The sequence below is a fragment of the Balaenoptera ricei genome, chromosome 10 (genome assembly GCF_028023285.1).
Source record: "Balaenoptera ricei isolate mBalRic1 chromosome 10, mBalRic1.hap2, whole genome shotgun sequence".
NCBI classification, from domain to species: domain Eukaryota; kingdom Metazoa; phylum Chordata; class Mammalia; order Artiodactyla; family Balaenopteridae; genus Balaenoptera; species Balaenoptera ricei.
In genome coordinates, this window is record NC_082648.1 from 12,161,912 (window position 1) to 12,180,275 (window position 18,364).

General features: G+C 41.9%; 1 protein-coding gene across 1 annotated transcript; it reads right to left on the reverse strand.

Annotated features, from left to right (window-relative positions):
• Positions 1 to 55: 55 nt before the first annotated feature.
• ARHGDIB (Rho GDP dissociation inhibitor beta) lies at positions 56 to 17,974 on the reverse strand. The gene is made up of 6 exons (XM_059935358.1): positions 17,867 to 17,974; positions 8,789 to 8,972; positions 8,005 to 8,088; positions 6,013 to 6,089; positions 2,774 to 2,837; positions 56 to 739 (listed from the first exon to the last, which is right to left on the reverse strand). The coding sequence occupies exons 2-6, from the start codon at positions 8,964 to 8,966 to the stop codon at positions 540 to 542; spliced, it is 603 nt and encodes a 200-aa protein (XP_059791341.1). The 5' UTR covers positions 8,967 to 8,972; positions 17,867 to 17,974; the 3' UTR covers positions 56 to 539.
• Positions 17,975 to 18,364: the final 390 nt, after the last annotated feature.

Sequence of the window (18,364 nt, forward strand, 5' to 3'; positions counted from 1 at the left end):
CCATCCGGTTACCATATTTGTTTGAAGGAAGAAAGCAAAGAAATGAGGGTCTCAATCTGATCATACAACTGTTTTATTCTTGTACTCTTGTGCTGTTTACAGTGTCTCCCAGTAAAGAAGAACCCCAGTTGGCAGGGAATGTGATTAGGGACCTTCAGTGAACGAGCAGCAACCACAGGAGAATCCAGGGATGGGAGGAGATACAGGGACCCCAGGCAAAAGGACTGTTAGTGCTAGTTTGCCCATTTCCTGGCCTCTAGTTGCTCGAATGGGAATAAAAGAGGGAATATTAAACGATTGTCTGTTGGGATGGAGAACTGGGGAGATCTGGCTATGAGAGGGGATCAGACGGGTGGGGCAGGATTAAAGCCTGGGTTTTAAGCATCTTGTTTGGGGGACCACTGTGAGAGACAGTGTGGGAGAGGATGCAGCGATAAGAGAAGGTGGAGGTTGCTGGAGAAGGGGCTCAGCTGTGATCAGGGAGGAGGGACGGGGCTCTTCTGGGTGGCAAAGGTAGGGAAAGGGATGGGCAGAGGCGCTCATTCTGTCCAGTCCTTCTTGATGGACAGGCTCCACTCCCAGGTAAGGTGGTCGTGCTTGTCATCATCTGTGAAGAAGGATTTGTTGTGGTAAGTGCCTCGAGCCAGCATGCCCTTGGGGGCCTCCTCAGTTGGAGTCAGAAACTCATACTCCTCTGGCCGAGGTCCGTAGCTGCCAACCATGAATGTTGCTTTATCCACTGGGAAGAAAGAAAAGTTCATTAGGGTGAAAGCCTGGTAGAGGGAAAACAAACTCTGCACACTGGAGAATTTGGAGCACAGCTCACTGTGATCAAAGCCAAGAGCAATGGTTTCCAATCCTGGCTAAACACCAGATTTACCTGGGGCAACTTTTTGTTTTCTCTTAAAAACATTTTTTTTAAAAAAATTGGAGTTCTTTTTAATAATACACTATTCTTTGACCCACTCCCAAAGGTTAGTGATCTGCTGGGGGTCCCAAGAAACAGTGTCTTTAAAACACATCACAGCTGATTTTGAGATTCAGGAAGGTGGGGAATCAGTGCCCTAAATCCATGGGGATCAAGACTCTTTTTATGGAGATGTAGCAGATTATACCATAAAAAAAATCTCAGGTGGTCAAAAGGTACAAACTTCCAGTTAAGATAAGTAAGTCCTGGGGGTGTAATGTACAGCATGGTGACCATAGTTAACTGTACTCTAGTGTATATTTGAAAGTTGCTGAGAGAGTTGATATTAAAAGTTCTCAACACAAGAAAAAAGCATTGTAACTATGTGTGGTGATGGGTATTAACTAAACTTTTGGTAATCATTTTGCAATATATACATATATCAGATCATTATGCTATAAGCCTCAAAATGATACAATGTTATATGTCAATTATATCTCCATAAAAAAATATCTCAAACTAGTTGAGACCTGAGTTCTGGCTTCAGCTCTGCAACTACCTAACACTTTGGAGCCTCTCTTTCTTTTCTATATAATGAACTTTAAGGATCTTCTGTCTACAAACTATCATTCTACGAACAGTTGGAGGAGGTAAGGTAACAGCTGGGGATCAGAATGAACAGAATTCATGGATGGAATAATTAAATGAAAAGGAAAAACCAATAATTTGGTTAAAAAAAATAGTGATGAACTGGGATAGATAGTAAAAATAGCCAACCAAAGTTATTAATAGGTAACTGGGATATATATTAAGAATAGTAGGGATTAGAAAGTATAAGTAAAGGTAGGTAGGCAGGCAGGTGACATTTAGTTGGCTGTTGTTTTGAATAAGCTTGGAGGAACAGCTACAGACATGTCATCGACCTCTTGCCCGAGTGAAGCACCACAGCCTTTACGCCTAAAGGAAAATAGGAAACTGAACTATTTTTTCATGAGACTAGGTATTGGAAAGATCAACCAAGATCTTTCAGGTTAACAATCTTCTGTGGCATTTGAGTCACTGAGTGGTTCTCTATGTCATGCAAATTGATCAATGTCTTCCCTAGCCCTCATTGATTGATTCGGAGGAACTGACCTACACATTATTGTTTCACACTTCTGGGGGATGCTGTTTGACACCTTCAGGTAAAAGGGAACTTTACAAGTGCTTCCATCAGCCTTCCACCTTTCTCTTCTCCCTGCCCATATTAATGGAAGACAACTGAAGACAGGTTCCCACGGCATGTACCGCTTAGGTACAACTTGTCGAGAAAACTGCACGTTAAGTAATGTGATATTATTTGTTTCAGTTACAAAGCTTTTCTCAGTTCTAGAAAGAGTACTTTTTTCTATTTCTTTGTTTATGAAATTGAGCACCGTCCCCACCCCTCTGCCCTGCCACCTGCCCCCCGTATGCTGCTCCCACCTCCCATTGGATAGATCTTTCCTATCTTGGATTTCTCTGACACCCAGGTTTTATACTTGTGGACTGCTTTTTTTTTTTTTTTTTTTTAAATTTTAAGAGTACATTTATGTACTTTGATTCAAACTTATCTTGGTTACTCTTCCCCTTCATAAGTAATAAAGTTGAATTCCAGAAGCTGAATGCTGAAGGTTAGTGGCTGACCCAGTCTTAACTAAGTTTCCTGAATATAGAACTTGCCATTAATATGTAGGTCAGAAGTATATGTGTGCCTCTCATAGGGTGAGTGTCCACAGCTGTCATCAGATTCTTAAATGAGTCTAGGACTAAAAATTGCTAATAACCTGAAGTTTAAGTGTCAGTGAGAAGCAGAGTTTGGGACAGTGGAAAGTATGGATACTTTACCTTTCACCCCAGTCCGGTAGGTGTGTTGAACATATTTCAGTCCTGACACAATATCCTTGTTCACCTGTAGGTGGGAAGGATCCAAGCGATTCAGATTAGAGGGTCTTTCATTTTTCCTCATCTTTCATGCTGATCCTACCTAGCTGAGGCTTCTCTGAGGACGAAAGGACTGAAGATTTGGTTCAGAATAAGTTACTACTGTCTTTTAGCGTGGTGATGAGGCAGACATTGGAGAGAGGAGGTCACAAGACTCCACGTTACCAATCTGGTTGTAACTGTCTAATACTGTGATTTTTGGTGTCGGGGAGGGAATGGTTAATTACAACATTGTCTCAGTATTCTTCATTACATTTCTCCTTCCTCAATGGTCCAGAGAATGGTCTTGATCTCCCCCTCCCTGATATTACTGGCCAGAAGACCACCCTTGTTTTAGGTTACAAAGGTACCAATGGAAACTATTGTGTAGATATCTGAAAAATCCTAACTTCAGAAATGATCCACCTAGCATATGAAAAACAAACAGACAAAAGTCGTAATGGAAAATCAGGTCTAGAAGATGATTTTGCCTGTAATGTAACTGTGATTGGAGTCTAGAGATGAGGAGATGGGTCACAGGAAAACATCCCCCTATGTAAATAATGGGTGAAATCCATTTGCATCTGGCAAGTATTTTGGATGACTGTCATTTTCAGACGTTGTCTGAGATCTTGCCACTTTCCCAAGCCTTTCAAAGAAAATTTACTAAAGCAGAATGAAAATATAGACAGCCCAAGCACTTTGTTTTTCCATGATTCATTCTACCTAGGACTGAACTGGTCTCTCTGCTAATTTTATACAGTGGTCATGTTTATACAAACAAATTAAAGTGGGCATGGCAGCATTAGCTGGATGGCTTGGTTAATTGTTCACCGATGTAAGAATTAAAGCATCTTAAAAATAGTTTCTCCTCAACAATAAGTAGGACTCCCTTTTTGTTTTGGACAGAATAGTTAAAGCAATCTGTCAGTGCTACATTTTGTTTTGTTGGCAGTGAGGTAGCATAGCAGTGAATACTGCCAGCTGAGGTTTGAAACTGTCACTCGGTAAAATCTGTAGCATAAACCTACCAAAAGCAGACAGAATGAAAACAGCTTCATTGAAGAAACTGTGATGAAACGAAACCCAAACTTTCTAATTCCTCTGACTTCCACTTGTGACTCATAGAAATAGGAAAAATGAATGCATCTTTCTAGAAGTCTCTAAGCTGGTCTTCTGGGCCTAGTAGAAGATGTGGTCTGGTGGTTAAAAGACCAAAACACAGGAATGGTGGCAGAGTAGTAAATAAGGGCTTCAAAATAAAGAGACTCCTGTTTTTCTAATGCTGCATGGAGTGTTCATTTAATATAAATATGGTTGAGACAGACAAAAGAAAAGTATAAATATTCCTAGCTATTCTCTTCCTCTGCCTGCACATCCCTCGCAATTGTCTTTTCCACCCCAGGAAAAGACAGTTTACTGGGGGCATGAATGAAAGTGAGAGCCATGGAAATCACATATACCACACCTCCTTGGGAGGCAGAAGGAAAAGGGGGAGAAACTAAAAGAACCATCCCAGTTTTTGGAGATTGTTGTTAAGTTTTGAGGAAGAAAGAGAAGAACTTTGAGAGCAACTAAGAGAGATAGTGAAAGAGGATTCTAGGATGTGCTGCTGGTGTTATGAATGCAAACTTTCTTGGCCATTTTTCAAGAGACATCAGTAAAGATTTAAATCACTTTCCAATTACATATTTTCAGTTTTGGACTGGTGTTTCTTCCTCGATCCACGCTGGGACAGGCCACAGGGCAGTTCGACTTTATGTGGGTTACACATAGAGAGTGATCTTTCCCTGTTAGAGACAAGGCCAAATCTCTGAAGTGGATGGGACTTGAAAACTGCTTTCTGTGCCCACCTCCTCCATCGCCTTCATGTGTAACCCTGACTGCCGAGGACCCAACCCCGGCCTTCCCACCCATGGCAGAAGCCCATGTACCAGACCTTTCCTTCTCATCTTATTCACATCAACATTTTCTTTTTGAATTTTATTTATTGATTTTTATACAGCAGGTTCCTATTAGTTATCTGTCTTAGACATATTAGTGTATATGTGTCAATCCCAACTGCTTATTAAATTGAAAAATTAAGGCAGTAGCATTAATGATTCGAAATTGGACTGATGTGAAACCCATTTGAAGCATATTTGGATACAATGCCTTACTAAACTCTCAGGTGCTTTAGTAATAAATACAGGAAACAAGTAAGTGACTATTATAGAGTGTCTATTATAGAGTAGGCATCAACAAATATTTTCAGAAGGAAATTATATTGAGGCATATTTGTATGTGGTGGGGAATGATTGTCCATGGACCCTGAATCATATCCTGAACCTTGGAGAAAGAAGGGCTGGTGTGCAAATAGAGAGGGCAGATGGGGTCTTTGTTGGTGGAGCCCAAGCCCTGGAGGAAGTGACCAAGTGGGAGTGAGGGGCAACCAAGGCACATATAAGCAATTAAATGCAAACAGTGAATTTCTAACTCATTTGTTTTCAAAGTCAAGGTTACTTTTCTCCTTGATTTTGGCTGCTCACTGGGATATGGGCCTATTCATTCTATGTCAGTTTATCTCCTATTTAGTTTTGCTCTTACTTGTTTACCTGCTCTACAACTAAGTTGTAATTTCCAGTTATTTACCAAGGACCACACCCCCTGGATTTATATATCCTTGAGCAATTAGAGCTGAGGCTCTAGCTGTTCTATTTTCTTTTCCTATTAATTTATTCATTCATTTATCTATTTCTCAATAAATAGTCATGAAATATCTACCATTTACAAAGTTTTGCTTGAAATATTGCAAAGAAGGGATAGATAGTCTCTCCCTATCTCAAGGTGTTTAGGCTGAATGGGGGAGAAATGATACAAATGATATAAAACAAAGTAATGTGTGTCTTGTGGATGGGAGTATTAGAAGGTCCCAGGAGAGGGATCCCATTGGCTTCAGTGATCAAGGGAGAGTCCAAGGGAAGGGTCCTGGCTGGAAAAAGGGCATGAAGCAAAGGTGCACCTTTAACAGGTAGAGCCCAGGATTGGGGAGAGGACAGTCTAGGGAAAAAAGATAAATAAACAAAAAGTATGCCAACGTGATAATGCAAGGAATTTGATTTTTTCTTCCTCTGATTATAGGAAAGATTTAAACTTTATTAAAACATACAAAACCAGATACTTACTTTGAAGTTAATTTTGACTCTATATTCAACACCTTCCTTTAGCACAAAGGTTTCTTTTTTGAGGGCTTCCAGATCCCCTGTAGAAGTGGATTTTGAAACAGTTAATTCTCCTCAGAAGGACATTCACGAGGAGATGAATGAAGTTGAAGCTCCAGAGCCATTTGCTGGGCTCCTCAGAGCAACATGATCCACATGGTCCTCAAGTCAAAGAATGTCTGAGATTAGTTGCTGCACAAACACACATTTGAAATGCCTGAAATCTTGCAGCCAGATGTGAAAGAAATGTGATAGAGCTTTTCCCCAAGTTTGACTGCAACCTTAAGAATATGTAAGACATTATGGTTAAAGACTCTGCCCCCACCCCACAAATAAAGAAACAGGAGAAAAATATTATATGAGTGCCAGCTATTTGTTTTTGGAGATTTGTTAGCATTTGTGGTGTTTTCTAGCTTTAAAAAATGTACTCATTTGGTTCCTTTTTATCATTCTAAAAAAAATTCACTTTTGTACTTAATTTTGCTTTTGCATTTGCAATTTCATATCATTTTTCTTAAGGAAAAGGAAACATCACTTAAGTTATAAAAGCTTCAGGCTCCATAAAACAGATCTGCCCCTAATTCCTGTACCCTGGTTAGAGAGGTGATTTTTCTCTGCTCCTCTCCCAATGTGATCCTGTATAATTTGACATTCGGGGTGACTCTGTGTGTGTGCGTGTGTGTGTATGTTTTGCACAGTTCTGTGCAGCTGTTTCATGTACAGAGTTGGTACCAGAATCCTATGTATACATCTGGGATTCACCTCCATAGCTTTTTTGTGACAGAAAACTGAATTTGGTTTTCTTGCTGCTGGGAAAAGAGGACAGAGACCAAGTTTTCCCTGCAATATCATCAAGCCCTTCTGAACAGAGCAGGTTTCCTTAGCGCTAATTCAGACCTTATCTTGCAAAATGACGGTTGTACCTGGTAACTTTACGCAATTTCGCACAGGAAGAGGTCTGAGGTCCGATGAGAGAGAGAGAGAGAGAGAGTTTCTCTCTTGGAGAGATGCTAGAACATGGAGGTAGTCGAATGCGTGCTCTAATGATTTCGGTTGAATAGGAAGTGTGTCTTAGCCTCCAATTTCCTCTCTCTGACAAAAAGCCCATATAAGGTAAAGAGTGGATGTGTCCTGTGTGAGGGGAACCACCTTGTTGCTAAGCCTACTGTTCTAGAGTCATGCTTTATTCTGTCTCATGAGTCCATTTTTTGAATCTGGTAATAATTTTTTGTTTTTTACTAAAGACCTGCCTTTCATGCCCCCAACCCCTAGCTCGGTGGCCCTTTCCTCATTCCTTCCAGTTGCCAATTTTCCCCAAATCACCCACCTTCCCTGTCTCTCCTCATTTCCTCCAGACCTAAGTCTCAGGAAAGGACTTGACCCTTGTCACAATAAAGTGAAAGAAAATAACATGTTAATTTGTATATCTTTAGTGGGGGAAGTTGCTTCTTTAAAAGAATCAGAGCTTTAAGTTAAATAATGTGTATTTAACAGTGGAATTCCTAGCATTATTCAGGAGGTCTTAGATGGCTTCCTGTCTTCAGGTAAGTTCTGTAGCTGATGTAAGGTCAATATTTTCTCTGATGTTTAGATTATATAAATATTACCATTTCAGAAGCATACAGCTTGCTTCTTAACATTTCCATCAGCAGTCTTTTTACACAAATAGTAATTCTCCTGCTACCATGTGGAGATAAAAATCTGAAATAAATATGATATAGGTAGCTATATCCAGTACTTACACCTGACCCCTTTTCAATTAGAGACAGAGATTGGGCTTTTCATTAAGCACAGTAAATACTGTGAAAACTATGATTTGTGAACTGGTCTCAGCATACCTTACTAGAATTCACTTTACTAGGATTTTTCTTTTTTTTTGCTGGGACAGAGGACAAAAACCAGTTTACCCAGTGATGCCATTAGGCCCCACTGAACAGAAAAGATGTGTCCACTTACCAGTGAGGTCCATGGTGATTGGTCCTGGGGCACTTTCACAAACCAGGGTAAGACGGGTGACAGTGACATTGGGGGCTGTTGGGTCTGCAGGATTCAAAAGGGAATGTAAGCACAGAGAGGAGGTATTTACATACTCTGTGTGTGTGTGTGTGTGTGTGTGTGTGTGTGTGTGTGCATTTCAAGTAGGAGAGAGAGAAGATAAAAAAGAAAAGGGATATCTCCATCTGGAGGAGAAATAGAAATGGAAGTGGCAGATTCACCATGCTTGGTCTTAGTGGCCTTATAAATTCCAGTGATGCTATTTCTGCTTCAGGTACTTGTAGGTCCATCTCAATCATCAGTAGCAGACATTTCCTGAGTGGCTATGGGTACTCTGTTGGTTAGTCACGGCCCATCCATATCTCTGGGCCATGTCTTAGTCTGCCATTGCGTATGTGTATGTGGAAGAGATGGTTATTTAGGTAAGGAGTGAGAAGGAGAAAGAGAAGAAAAGGAGAGAATGTGAGCAATCGTGGAGAAAATACAATTCTGAGTGGTAGTCTGAAATTCCTTCTAAACCCTCCCTATGTGTTATTTTTATCTACTTCAATGTCAACTTGCACCTTATCTCGAAAGAAGACTTAAGTATCTGGTCCATAACTTGATTCGGCACATAGAGATGGCACCTCACTCACTTAACTCTGGAAGCACTTGGTACACTTTCCTTTGCAACTGCTCCTGAGTAGCTGAAATGTCTGCCTTGTCAGTGCCCCTCCACCTGCCCCCCATCTCTGCACACACACACCTGCTACCACAGGACCGTCCCCCAGGAGCGTTTTCTTGTACTTAGTTAGACTTTCATCATCTTTGTCCATCTCCTGCAGCTCCTTCAGGGACTTCTGTGGTGGAGGCTTGTAATTGAGCTTGCCATCCAGCTCCTCCTCCTCCTCCTCCAGGTGTGGTTCTGGGGCCTTTTCAGTCATTTTGATCTACAGAGAGAGGGAGGGAGAGAAAGAAAGAGAGAGAGAGATGACGGTCTATTAGCCAAAAGTCAGTGGATATGAACGATGTTTGTCGGGCTGTTCTTAGCATTATTTTTGCCAGAATGAACTTGTGCAATTGTCAGTGATTTTCCAGATTTTCCGCTAATTCAGCCTCATTCTAGTTCACAAAATAAGAATATAATGCATTCCAGGCTTTCCTTTGACATGCCTGAATGTTACCACACTGTGATGGGTCCCTCCCGTTTGCTGAATGAAACTGACAGAAAATAAGTAACTCTTTGGGAGTTCTGTAAAACAAGTGAAACAACATAGTGCAAGCTGCCCCGGACAATAATGAGTGGCCCTAGTTCATATACTTATAGAAATTATCACAGTCCTCCAAATCCAGCCAGCCTTGCCAGTGTCAAAGTGCTCAGGGTGTACAATCCCAGTTATGATGGTTTCAAGTACGTGCTAAAAAAAGTTAGCTCTTTCCCATTCATTGAATCTTTCCCTGAACTCCTGCAAGAGCTCAAAGGTAACTCCTGAGAAGTTGTAGGTCCCTGTGATACCTGCCTGAGTGTCTGATTGGTTTTCACCCCACACTGCTAATAATTCCTTGAGGGCAGGTACTAAGTGTTGTGTTTCTCTTGAATTTCCCAAGACACTGGAATAGTTCAGCCATTTTATAAGTGTTCATTCATTGACTTAATAGGTTCTATATATAAAGATCTTCTGTTCTTTGGAAATGACACAAAATAGCAAAGGACTCTAAATTCCTCCAGACAAATTGTAACTGTGTCTTTAGTACCTTCTATCCATTTCCACTTCCCATTTAGTACCTCTCTACCCTCTCGAGATTTCCCCTGACCTTATGCTCTAAGACCTCGCCCGGGCATACTCTGGGGTCTGTCTTCTTCCATCATCATTTATATTTACTTGTTTTGTGTTAAAACATTGAGGGAAGATCTAATAAAATTATTCACACTTAAGTGTTGATGAATGAATAATAAATTTAAAAATTATTCCTCTTAGGGCATGTATAGTCAGAGCTTTTCAGAGCTGAAATGAACCTTAGAGGTAATATATTCCAAACGCTAATTTAATCATTGAGAACCTTGAAACCCAGAGGTTAAGAGAACTGCCCAAGTTCACATAGCTGGGTGAGATGCCATGTCTTAATAAAGAGGAAGAAATCTCTACTGGAAGAATTTCAGGCCCCATGGCTGGCAGCAATGGAGCTATTTGGGGAAACAAGGGACATATTTGGAGAAGGAGATAATGTCCTGATTTCCTTTTGTTCTGCTCTGAGGGTAACTCTCTTCCCTGTCTTGGGTAAAGGCTTTAGTGCTCGGAAGTGGCAGAACACTAAGAAAATACCTATCACATCTCATCCTGAGTGACTCTTCAAATCTCTATAAAGTCCCCTGAGAGTGAAGCTGTGTCTGGCCAAAATCAGTTATGGTTTTGAGTCTCAATGTCACTATTACTGGCAACAGGAAGAAAAATAATTTGGAAGTGAAGCCAAACAAAAGCAGTTTTAACAGAATAAAAAAAGGAAAGGAAAAGAAATCATATCTCCTGGCTCATCAATCCTCTTCCAGCAAAATAACAAGCCAAACACTGTGACTCCTGATCAACTCTGAAAACAGTATTGCAATGCCCAGGTCCGCTTCCTGTGTAGGAAGGAAGCATGTAGGCCTGTTCCTATGGCAACTCTTGCTTCAGCTACAGAACCAGCTCCACTCAGAGTTGAGCCTCTAGAGAAGATCACAATAAACAGAGTGACTAACTCAACTCATGTTACAAACAACACTCAGGGAAAGTGAATGAACTGGTTGGAAAAACAATGAAGGATGCAGTGGGTGGAGGTCGTAGGTTGTGGGTAGTTTAAGGACAACCATTAAGCCACACATAAAGAGCAACCCAGAGGAGACTAATCCGATGAAACAGGTTCTCTTCTGGAGCCTGACCAGATATCCAGGGTAGAGGTCACATAAGAAACCTGCAGACAGAGCATCAGTAAAGCTATCTACAGATGAAAGCATCTCAACCCCCATAGGCAGGACTTTCTGGAATATATCGCTTGGTTCTAACAAGTCATGTGCTTGAAGTTTGACCATGAGACGATGACATCACAGTAGATCAAGGTGACTTTAATAACCTAGGGAATTGTAATTCTGCACCCTCCAATCTCAATTTTGAAAGGAGAGAGAGAGAGATAGAGACAGAGACAGAAAGACAGAGACAGAGGGACAGAGAGAGAGAAAGATCTGGTCTAGGACAGCATTTGCTAACTTCTCACACTGTAATCATTGACAAGTCAATTTAACTGTCATCTAGAGCTTGATCTTTTCATTAGTGAATCTGAGACTTGTGTCACTTTTAAATTTCCTTGATTCATTAGAGATACAATAGTTGCTCTATAAAAATGAGCCAAAAATTTATTTAAAGACATTGAAGATCAGAGGATAATGTGGGATTACTATATGAAATTGTGGAAGTCAAAAGGAGGAAATTCGGGACTACATGAAAATAATTTGGTCTAATTATATAGCATAAAAAAAAAGAGATATGAAGTCAGATGACCCCAAACCAGTTCACTCTGGAGAGCTGATTGGAAGAAAAGATGAAAATGTTATAATATGGCAAATAAAAGACTGGAAACCACTTCTCAGGGAAAGGCCTTTTAAAAGCAAAATTAAGGTCACAAATATTTGATGAGCATCTAGTATTTACAAGACACTGTACTTTAGCACATACTGATATTTAAGTTATTCTCCAAAGTGGAGAAAACGCTGGAGGAAGAGCAATCTAGCCATATCAAAAAAGCCCAGCTCGTTTGACTGATGGTTCTTAATCTTTTTGGAGATTACAAAGCTCTTTAAAAATTGGGTAAGGGTCACGGTCCTTATAAAAGGAAAAAAGGAAAAAGTCCATGAAATTGTGCATGCAGTACAGGGGTTCATGGACTCCTGAAGTCCTTTGTAGATTCTACTGAAGTCCATGATTAAGAACATGACCTTGAAACTGTAACTTTTGGAAACAATGAAGCAGAGCGTTGAGTGTTAAAGGGGAAGCTTGCTTGTCTCTGAAGCCTGGCCAGACCAATGGCACAACTCAGCCTCAAGCCAAGGATCCTGTCTGTGAACCTGAAACGTTGGCCCTCAGAAGCAGGAGAAGATACCAGGTAACATCTGGATCTGACCACAAGCCCAGCAGAAGAGCGACGGTGCACAGGGGGCAGTTTTAGGGAAGAGTTCTGGGTCAATCTATTTGATTTTGGATAATTATTCCCTCACTGAACTAGGCCTCATCATGCATGAGTTCTCATTCTGGCTTTGCCACTAACTAGCTGTAACCCTGTGAGCAAATGTTCCAACTGCTGTGATCTTCCTTTCCTCATCTTGGGAAGTGAGGGGTTAGGGCAGACCATCTCTAGGTGCTTTCCTTTTCTAAGGCCTTTACCTGTAGTCAAGTGTCAGCTAAATTGCCATTCAGTTACCGTATTTCACCGGTGTATATAAGAGACTACCTACCTCTGTTTTACTATTTCAAATTTATGTGAATTCCCCAAAGATCCTACGTTTTCAATTTCACAGTTCATTTCCGGGGAACTTCAGATTCTCCCAAAGCCCCAACTGGTTTATATATCTTGACAATGGTGTCCCAGACTACCTGTGTGTGTATATTGAACTACAAATACAATTTTCCTTTTTTTTTTTTTTTTTATAATTTTTACTGTTTTTTTTTTTTTTTTTTTTTTTGGCCGCACCGTGCAGCTTGCAGGATCTCAGTTCCCTGACCAGGGGTTGAACCCGGACCACGGCAGTGAAAGCCCGGAATCCTAACCACTAGGCCACCAGGGAACTCCCTCATTTTTCTCTTTTCCATTTTATGGGTGCTGCTGAAGTGAGAATAGGAATTTTATGGAAATTCCAGACTTTTTTCTAATCTCATCATCTAAAGAACAGCTGGTTTTGTAATTGATGATAATAATTCTAACAGTTATCACACATAGTGCTAAATGCTGTCTTGAGGATTATCTCATTTAGTCCTCACCACAACCCTAAGGACGGCCGTTATCATCATTCCCTTCTACAGATCAGGAAACTAAAGGTGAGGTAAGTAACTTGCCCAAGAAGACTTGTTGTGCAAGCGGCAGAATGAATATCTGAGCCCGGGTGGTCTGACCTGAGGCTCTATGCTCTGTCGCTCCAGCTGTCTTTATTAAGAAGTAATAATGAAACTGGAGAGCTCTGGAGAGCTCGTTGGTCATTGTGGGAATCTCCCCGGGGGGTGCACAGGCAGAGGTAAGTGCTGCTTTGCAAAACTCTGCAGGGCGGCTTTAGCAAGTCAGGGAAGTGTCACATAAAGAGGGTTTCGGTGCAACTAGGCTCCGTGTCCCCTTGCGCAAGTCACTGAACCTCTGTTCCAGTTTTGGCCTCTGCAAAATGAAATCGTTGCGTTAAAAGATCTCTGAGACCCCCTTCATAATTCAATGACCCTAATGCTCCTTAAGTTAAAGAAGCCTGTAAAACAAGAAAGGGAAAGAGGAAGCGGAGGTGAGGTTGGGGAGAACCCAGCCCATGAGCATAGAACGTTCTTGTTGGGGTCTGCTCCCTTCCCTCTGCAGCTCACCCCCTGTTCCACAAAGAGCAGGGTTGTTTTGTTTGTTTGTTTCTTTGTAGGTTGTTTTTGACTTTGGTTCTTTACACAGTAGAAGTGAAATGGAGAATTATCAATTTTAGATTTCATAAGGCCCCAAAGCACACACGCTTTTTTTTTTTTTTTATGTGCTCACCACTCTAGTTATCTATTTCCTGCTTCACAGATGCCTACACATGTGAATTTTCACAGCAAACCCTCACACACCCATGTTTAGTATTCAGTGAAACAGTGCCAAGCTTTAGATGGGCTGAGGCAGGAACTTAATCCTCTCAGGCTCAATTAAAATGCCAAATTAAATTAGGGTGGGTACTCATGGCATGAGTATAACATAGCACAAATCGGTGTTTTTGCTTACAAATTCGGTGAAATTTCCAAGACACTGAAAGTGAAATGCACTTAAGAATTTACCAGTCTCCAGGATGGAGCACACTCTTCTGGTCCATTAATGCAGTTCTAAATAAGTGGAGGGCAAGAAAAGGTAAAACTCTTGAGTTTAGATGAAACAAATCACCTGGTTAATTCATAGAAAGATGACCCTGTATGTCTCCTGGAACTTGAGCTTCGAGACCGATGGACCAGAAATTCAAAATGTGTATCCATGATTGACTTTTTATGTGACTTAAGCCAGTTATTAACCTCATTGAGCCCAAGTTTTTCCACCAGTAAAGTGGGAATAATAATCTTTCTTTACAGGGTGGGAGAAAACATGAAAAGTTCTTGGACTATCCTGGTCACTAGTAGATGCTCAATAACACTCTGTTCCCTTTGTCTCCTCCCTTCCTGGTGACGCTGTCTGTTTTGCTACAGTTTCAGCTTCAGCAAGGTAACTGGCTGCCAGACACCAATGCTTTCTTTTGGATCTGCAGTGTTGACAAGGTCCTCTCCTTCCTTCTTAAAAATAGATTTTGTCTCTTTGAGGAGTAGGAAAGAGACAAGAAGTTCTGGGAATTGCAAGGATTGTTTATGAACTGAGTCAGCCGTAAAATGGGACTGTCACTATTATATTTATTTAAAAAGCAATTTAATTTTAGATTCTATTTATTGCTCTCTTTCATAAGTGAAGCCAGGGGTCACTCTGTGAATGATGGGAAATGACAGGAGACACAGGCGCAGCTAATGGAGAGAATTCCCTCTGGCTCTGGAGCAAAGTACAGTGGAGACTTAACTCATGCCCCAAAGTTGCCAGATCATGCTTCTAGATGCACAGGCCGGGAGTATTAGATAAAAGAGTAAAGTTGAGGGAGAGAGAGAGAGGAATGTGGAAGTAACAGGAGTAGGGGATTCCCATCAGAGAAGAACCTATGTGAGCATCAGCACTCCCTTTCATCCCTGACATCTTCACTTCCCGATGTCCAGGATATGCCCACTTTCCCCAAATCTGGGGTTGTAGCTTTATAGCGGGTCATGGAGAGCTGGACCATCTCAGAGCTAGTTGAGGAGGATTTGGGTCTGCTCTGCTGCCTACGTGGTAATTCGGCTCATTTGGGGGAATCCAAGTTTATCCTTCGGGACACCAGAAGTTGTCTTGGTTCTGGATTCCTTTCTGGTGTGTCACTATTCCCTAGTGACCTAGAGGAACTGGTGCTTCCAGGGCCTCTCAGAGCTGCTCTCTACCACCTCCGCCCCACCAAGAACATCTGAAACTGCAGTGCTGGATAAGAGGAACCAACCCAATGCCTGACAGGACAGTGTCTTGTTACATACAATAAACATTAAGATCAATCAGAGGAGGGTACAGATTCCTAGAAGCAGAATTCTTTAGCATTTCCCTTGAAATAATTATTTCCCAAGAAATAATACATCATTCCTTCCTGGACATTCATAGTACAGTTGGTCCTCTGCTGATACTGAGGGCACGGGACTCAGAGCATCCGTGGATTTTAGTATCAAGGAAGAAGGCGGGTGGTCCTAGCGCCAATGCCCCGTGGACACCCAGATTCATATGCAAAAGGAGCGAGAACTCAGCGGATGCATTCAACTTTCCTGAGCCTCTACTGTGTGAAGTCACCCTACTTCCACAAACATTCATTTGAAATAATGCTCAAAGAAAATTGCATTAAGGCAGCCATTATTGGGCAAAAGACTACACTGCAATTACTCGATCCATTCACAGAGGTTGTAAATTAAGCATGAAAAGTTAGACAGAAGTAGACACGATTTTTATAAGCACAATTGGTGAATATCAGCGCCTCTAAGAAAACCCAAGTGAATTTTTACCAGCTCTGGCTGTGGAAACCAGAGTGTGTGCAAACCAGCAGGGAGGGACTCAGTGATTCTTCATTGAATGGATAAATGTCGAAGCTTCAGGAGTAACATGAGACCCATCTCTGGGGGTGCCAGTATGGACTCTAACGCAAGATCCTGGGTGACGGTAACACTGACCCAGGAACAAGGATGCTCAGAATGTGGGATTAAAGAATATTTCTTCCATGGGCATTTCCTAAAATGTCCCTCTGAGGCATTGTAGCTACTGGTTCTTTTTTGCACCAGTGTGTGACCTTAGCCAAGTCATTGAACACTTCTGAGCCTTCCTGCCTTCACTGTGTCCTCTCAGAATTCAGATTTATAAATTTCTCATACCAGACCTGACACGTAGAAGGCCCTCCACGTAAGTTGTTTCTCTTTCTCTATCTGCTTAATTTTTACTCCCCCCAAGGCACCTCTCTTCCTGCCAGCTGAAGTCTGGAATTTATTGTGCTCCCATGAATTGGTCGGGGCCCTCATCTTTCCATCAGATTGACTCTGCTGTTCCGAGCTTCCACTGAAAACAGAACCTTGACATTGCTCAGAGGATACTTCCTGAGGGACAAATTCACGGTCTCCCAAATAAGGACCAAATTCCAATGCCTGGAAGATGCCAGCCTTTGTTCGGCTATAACCTGGTTATTCCACGTGTGCTGGATCTGGGCGGTATGCATGGGGAATGAACTATTCTCTCAGAAGTCCACACATCTCAGGAAATAATACGATGATCTTACTATGTCTGTGTCATATCTGGATTTGGGAGGGATCTTTCCTTATAAATGTAATGAGACAAAGCAATGGCGAGGGTGAATGATGGTTGCCTACGACTGAACTCTCTGGGGCCAGCACAGACCGCTTGATTTCCTTTACTTGATCATTCCTGCGCTGCGGCTCCAACATGCTAACCCTGAATTCAGTGGTTCTTGGTCTCTACGTGAAGGGGCGACTATGGGACCTCCATGTAGGAGCAATCTGCTTTCCTCCACCCTGAGCAGAACAGCTCAGAGTTTATCAGACCCATGCCACAAGTTACCCTAGGTCCAGAGTTTAATTACAGACCACTTTCTGAAACATGCTGCCTAGGACATCCTCTAAAAAGGAAGAAAGTATTTCAGGTCACACCTAAAGCACTTCTCATGGCTGCCAAATTCAGACCCTGACATTTTGAAGGCCCACTGACTGGGGGTCCTCTCTGAGCCCACTTGGATTTTTCTAGAATGTATCTCTTAATAAATTGTTTGGTATCTTCCGTGTTTGCTTTCAGTTCTCTCAGAGGTAAAGAGCTGGTCTTTGGCAACAACAGCACTTATCTTTTTGCCCATCTCATTGGCTTTTGCTAGTGGTAGAAATGCTACCTATTCCTGTAGAGGGATGAGTGAATAGCCATGCTCCCCCCTTGGATAATTAAATCCCACTGTACCCTAGGGGAGGCTTTCATTATGCATTTCTTTTATATCACCAGAAAATTCTTCAGTGGAAAACAGCTTAATATTTGACAACTTTGAACCATTTTTTTTTTTCTTTTCAACCAGTCTCTTTAAAGTCTGCCTATAAACAGGAAACCACACATCTCCACCCCAGCACCAACCCACCATCTACCAACGCGTTTCGTATCAGTTTGGATCTACAGTCTTTTTGCTTCTGAGCTTGGCCAGATGCCGGCTCCAACCTTGTAGGAACCTGGCCAGGCACACCCAGTGGCTACGCTCAGAGCCCTTTTCCAAGACATCCAGAATTTTTCTCCTGGGCTGCAGCACGCACCCTCCCTCACCGAGGTGCCTCGCCTGAGTCACTGCTGCCACTCCCTGCTCTGACTTCCCCTTCTCTGCAGCCTCCTTAGTACTTTCTTTTATAATGTTTGTTTTAAAGAGGCACAGCCCCTCTCAAAAAAATAAACCGTAGAGGACTGTCGTCTGGTGTAGAGATTCCTCCGTTTGTCTGTGCTCACCTGTAGCCTCCCCTACCCTGAAGGTATTTCAACTTACATTCAGGGGTTCACGTCTCCGTCCTGGGTGCCTCTGTCTCTCAAGGCTGACTTCTGAGTACTGGCAGTTAGAACAGGAAGGAAGTTGTGAGAAAAAAAAAAAAAAAGTTTTAAACCTACTTGAAGAGGAAACCCTGGGCTGTCTCAAATCCTGTTCCTCTGCGCTGTGTATCTCTTGATCAGCCAACTCTGAACAGCATTCCTGACAATTCATGGCACATGTGAGAGCACGGCCACCCATGTGAACACGGATATATCTGAGTGTGCAGACAAGGGCCTGGAGCTTATAACTGTGCGTCCTATGAATAATTGTGTGGCTATGTCTAAAAATCAAGTCATTTCAGTGCATACGCTTCTGAGGCAAGTAATCTAAAACCAGTAGCAGAAAATTCGCATAGGCCTTACTTTGTATCACTAACTTCTGTTCCTTTGGGGTCTCTGCCAGCTTCCTTATCAGCCAGATATTTTGAAAGTTAGCTGGCAGTGAATGCAGGGTGCT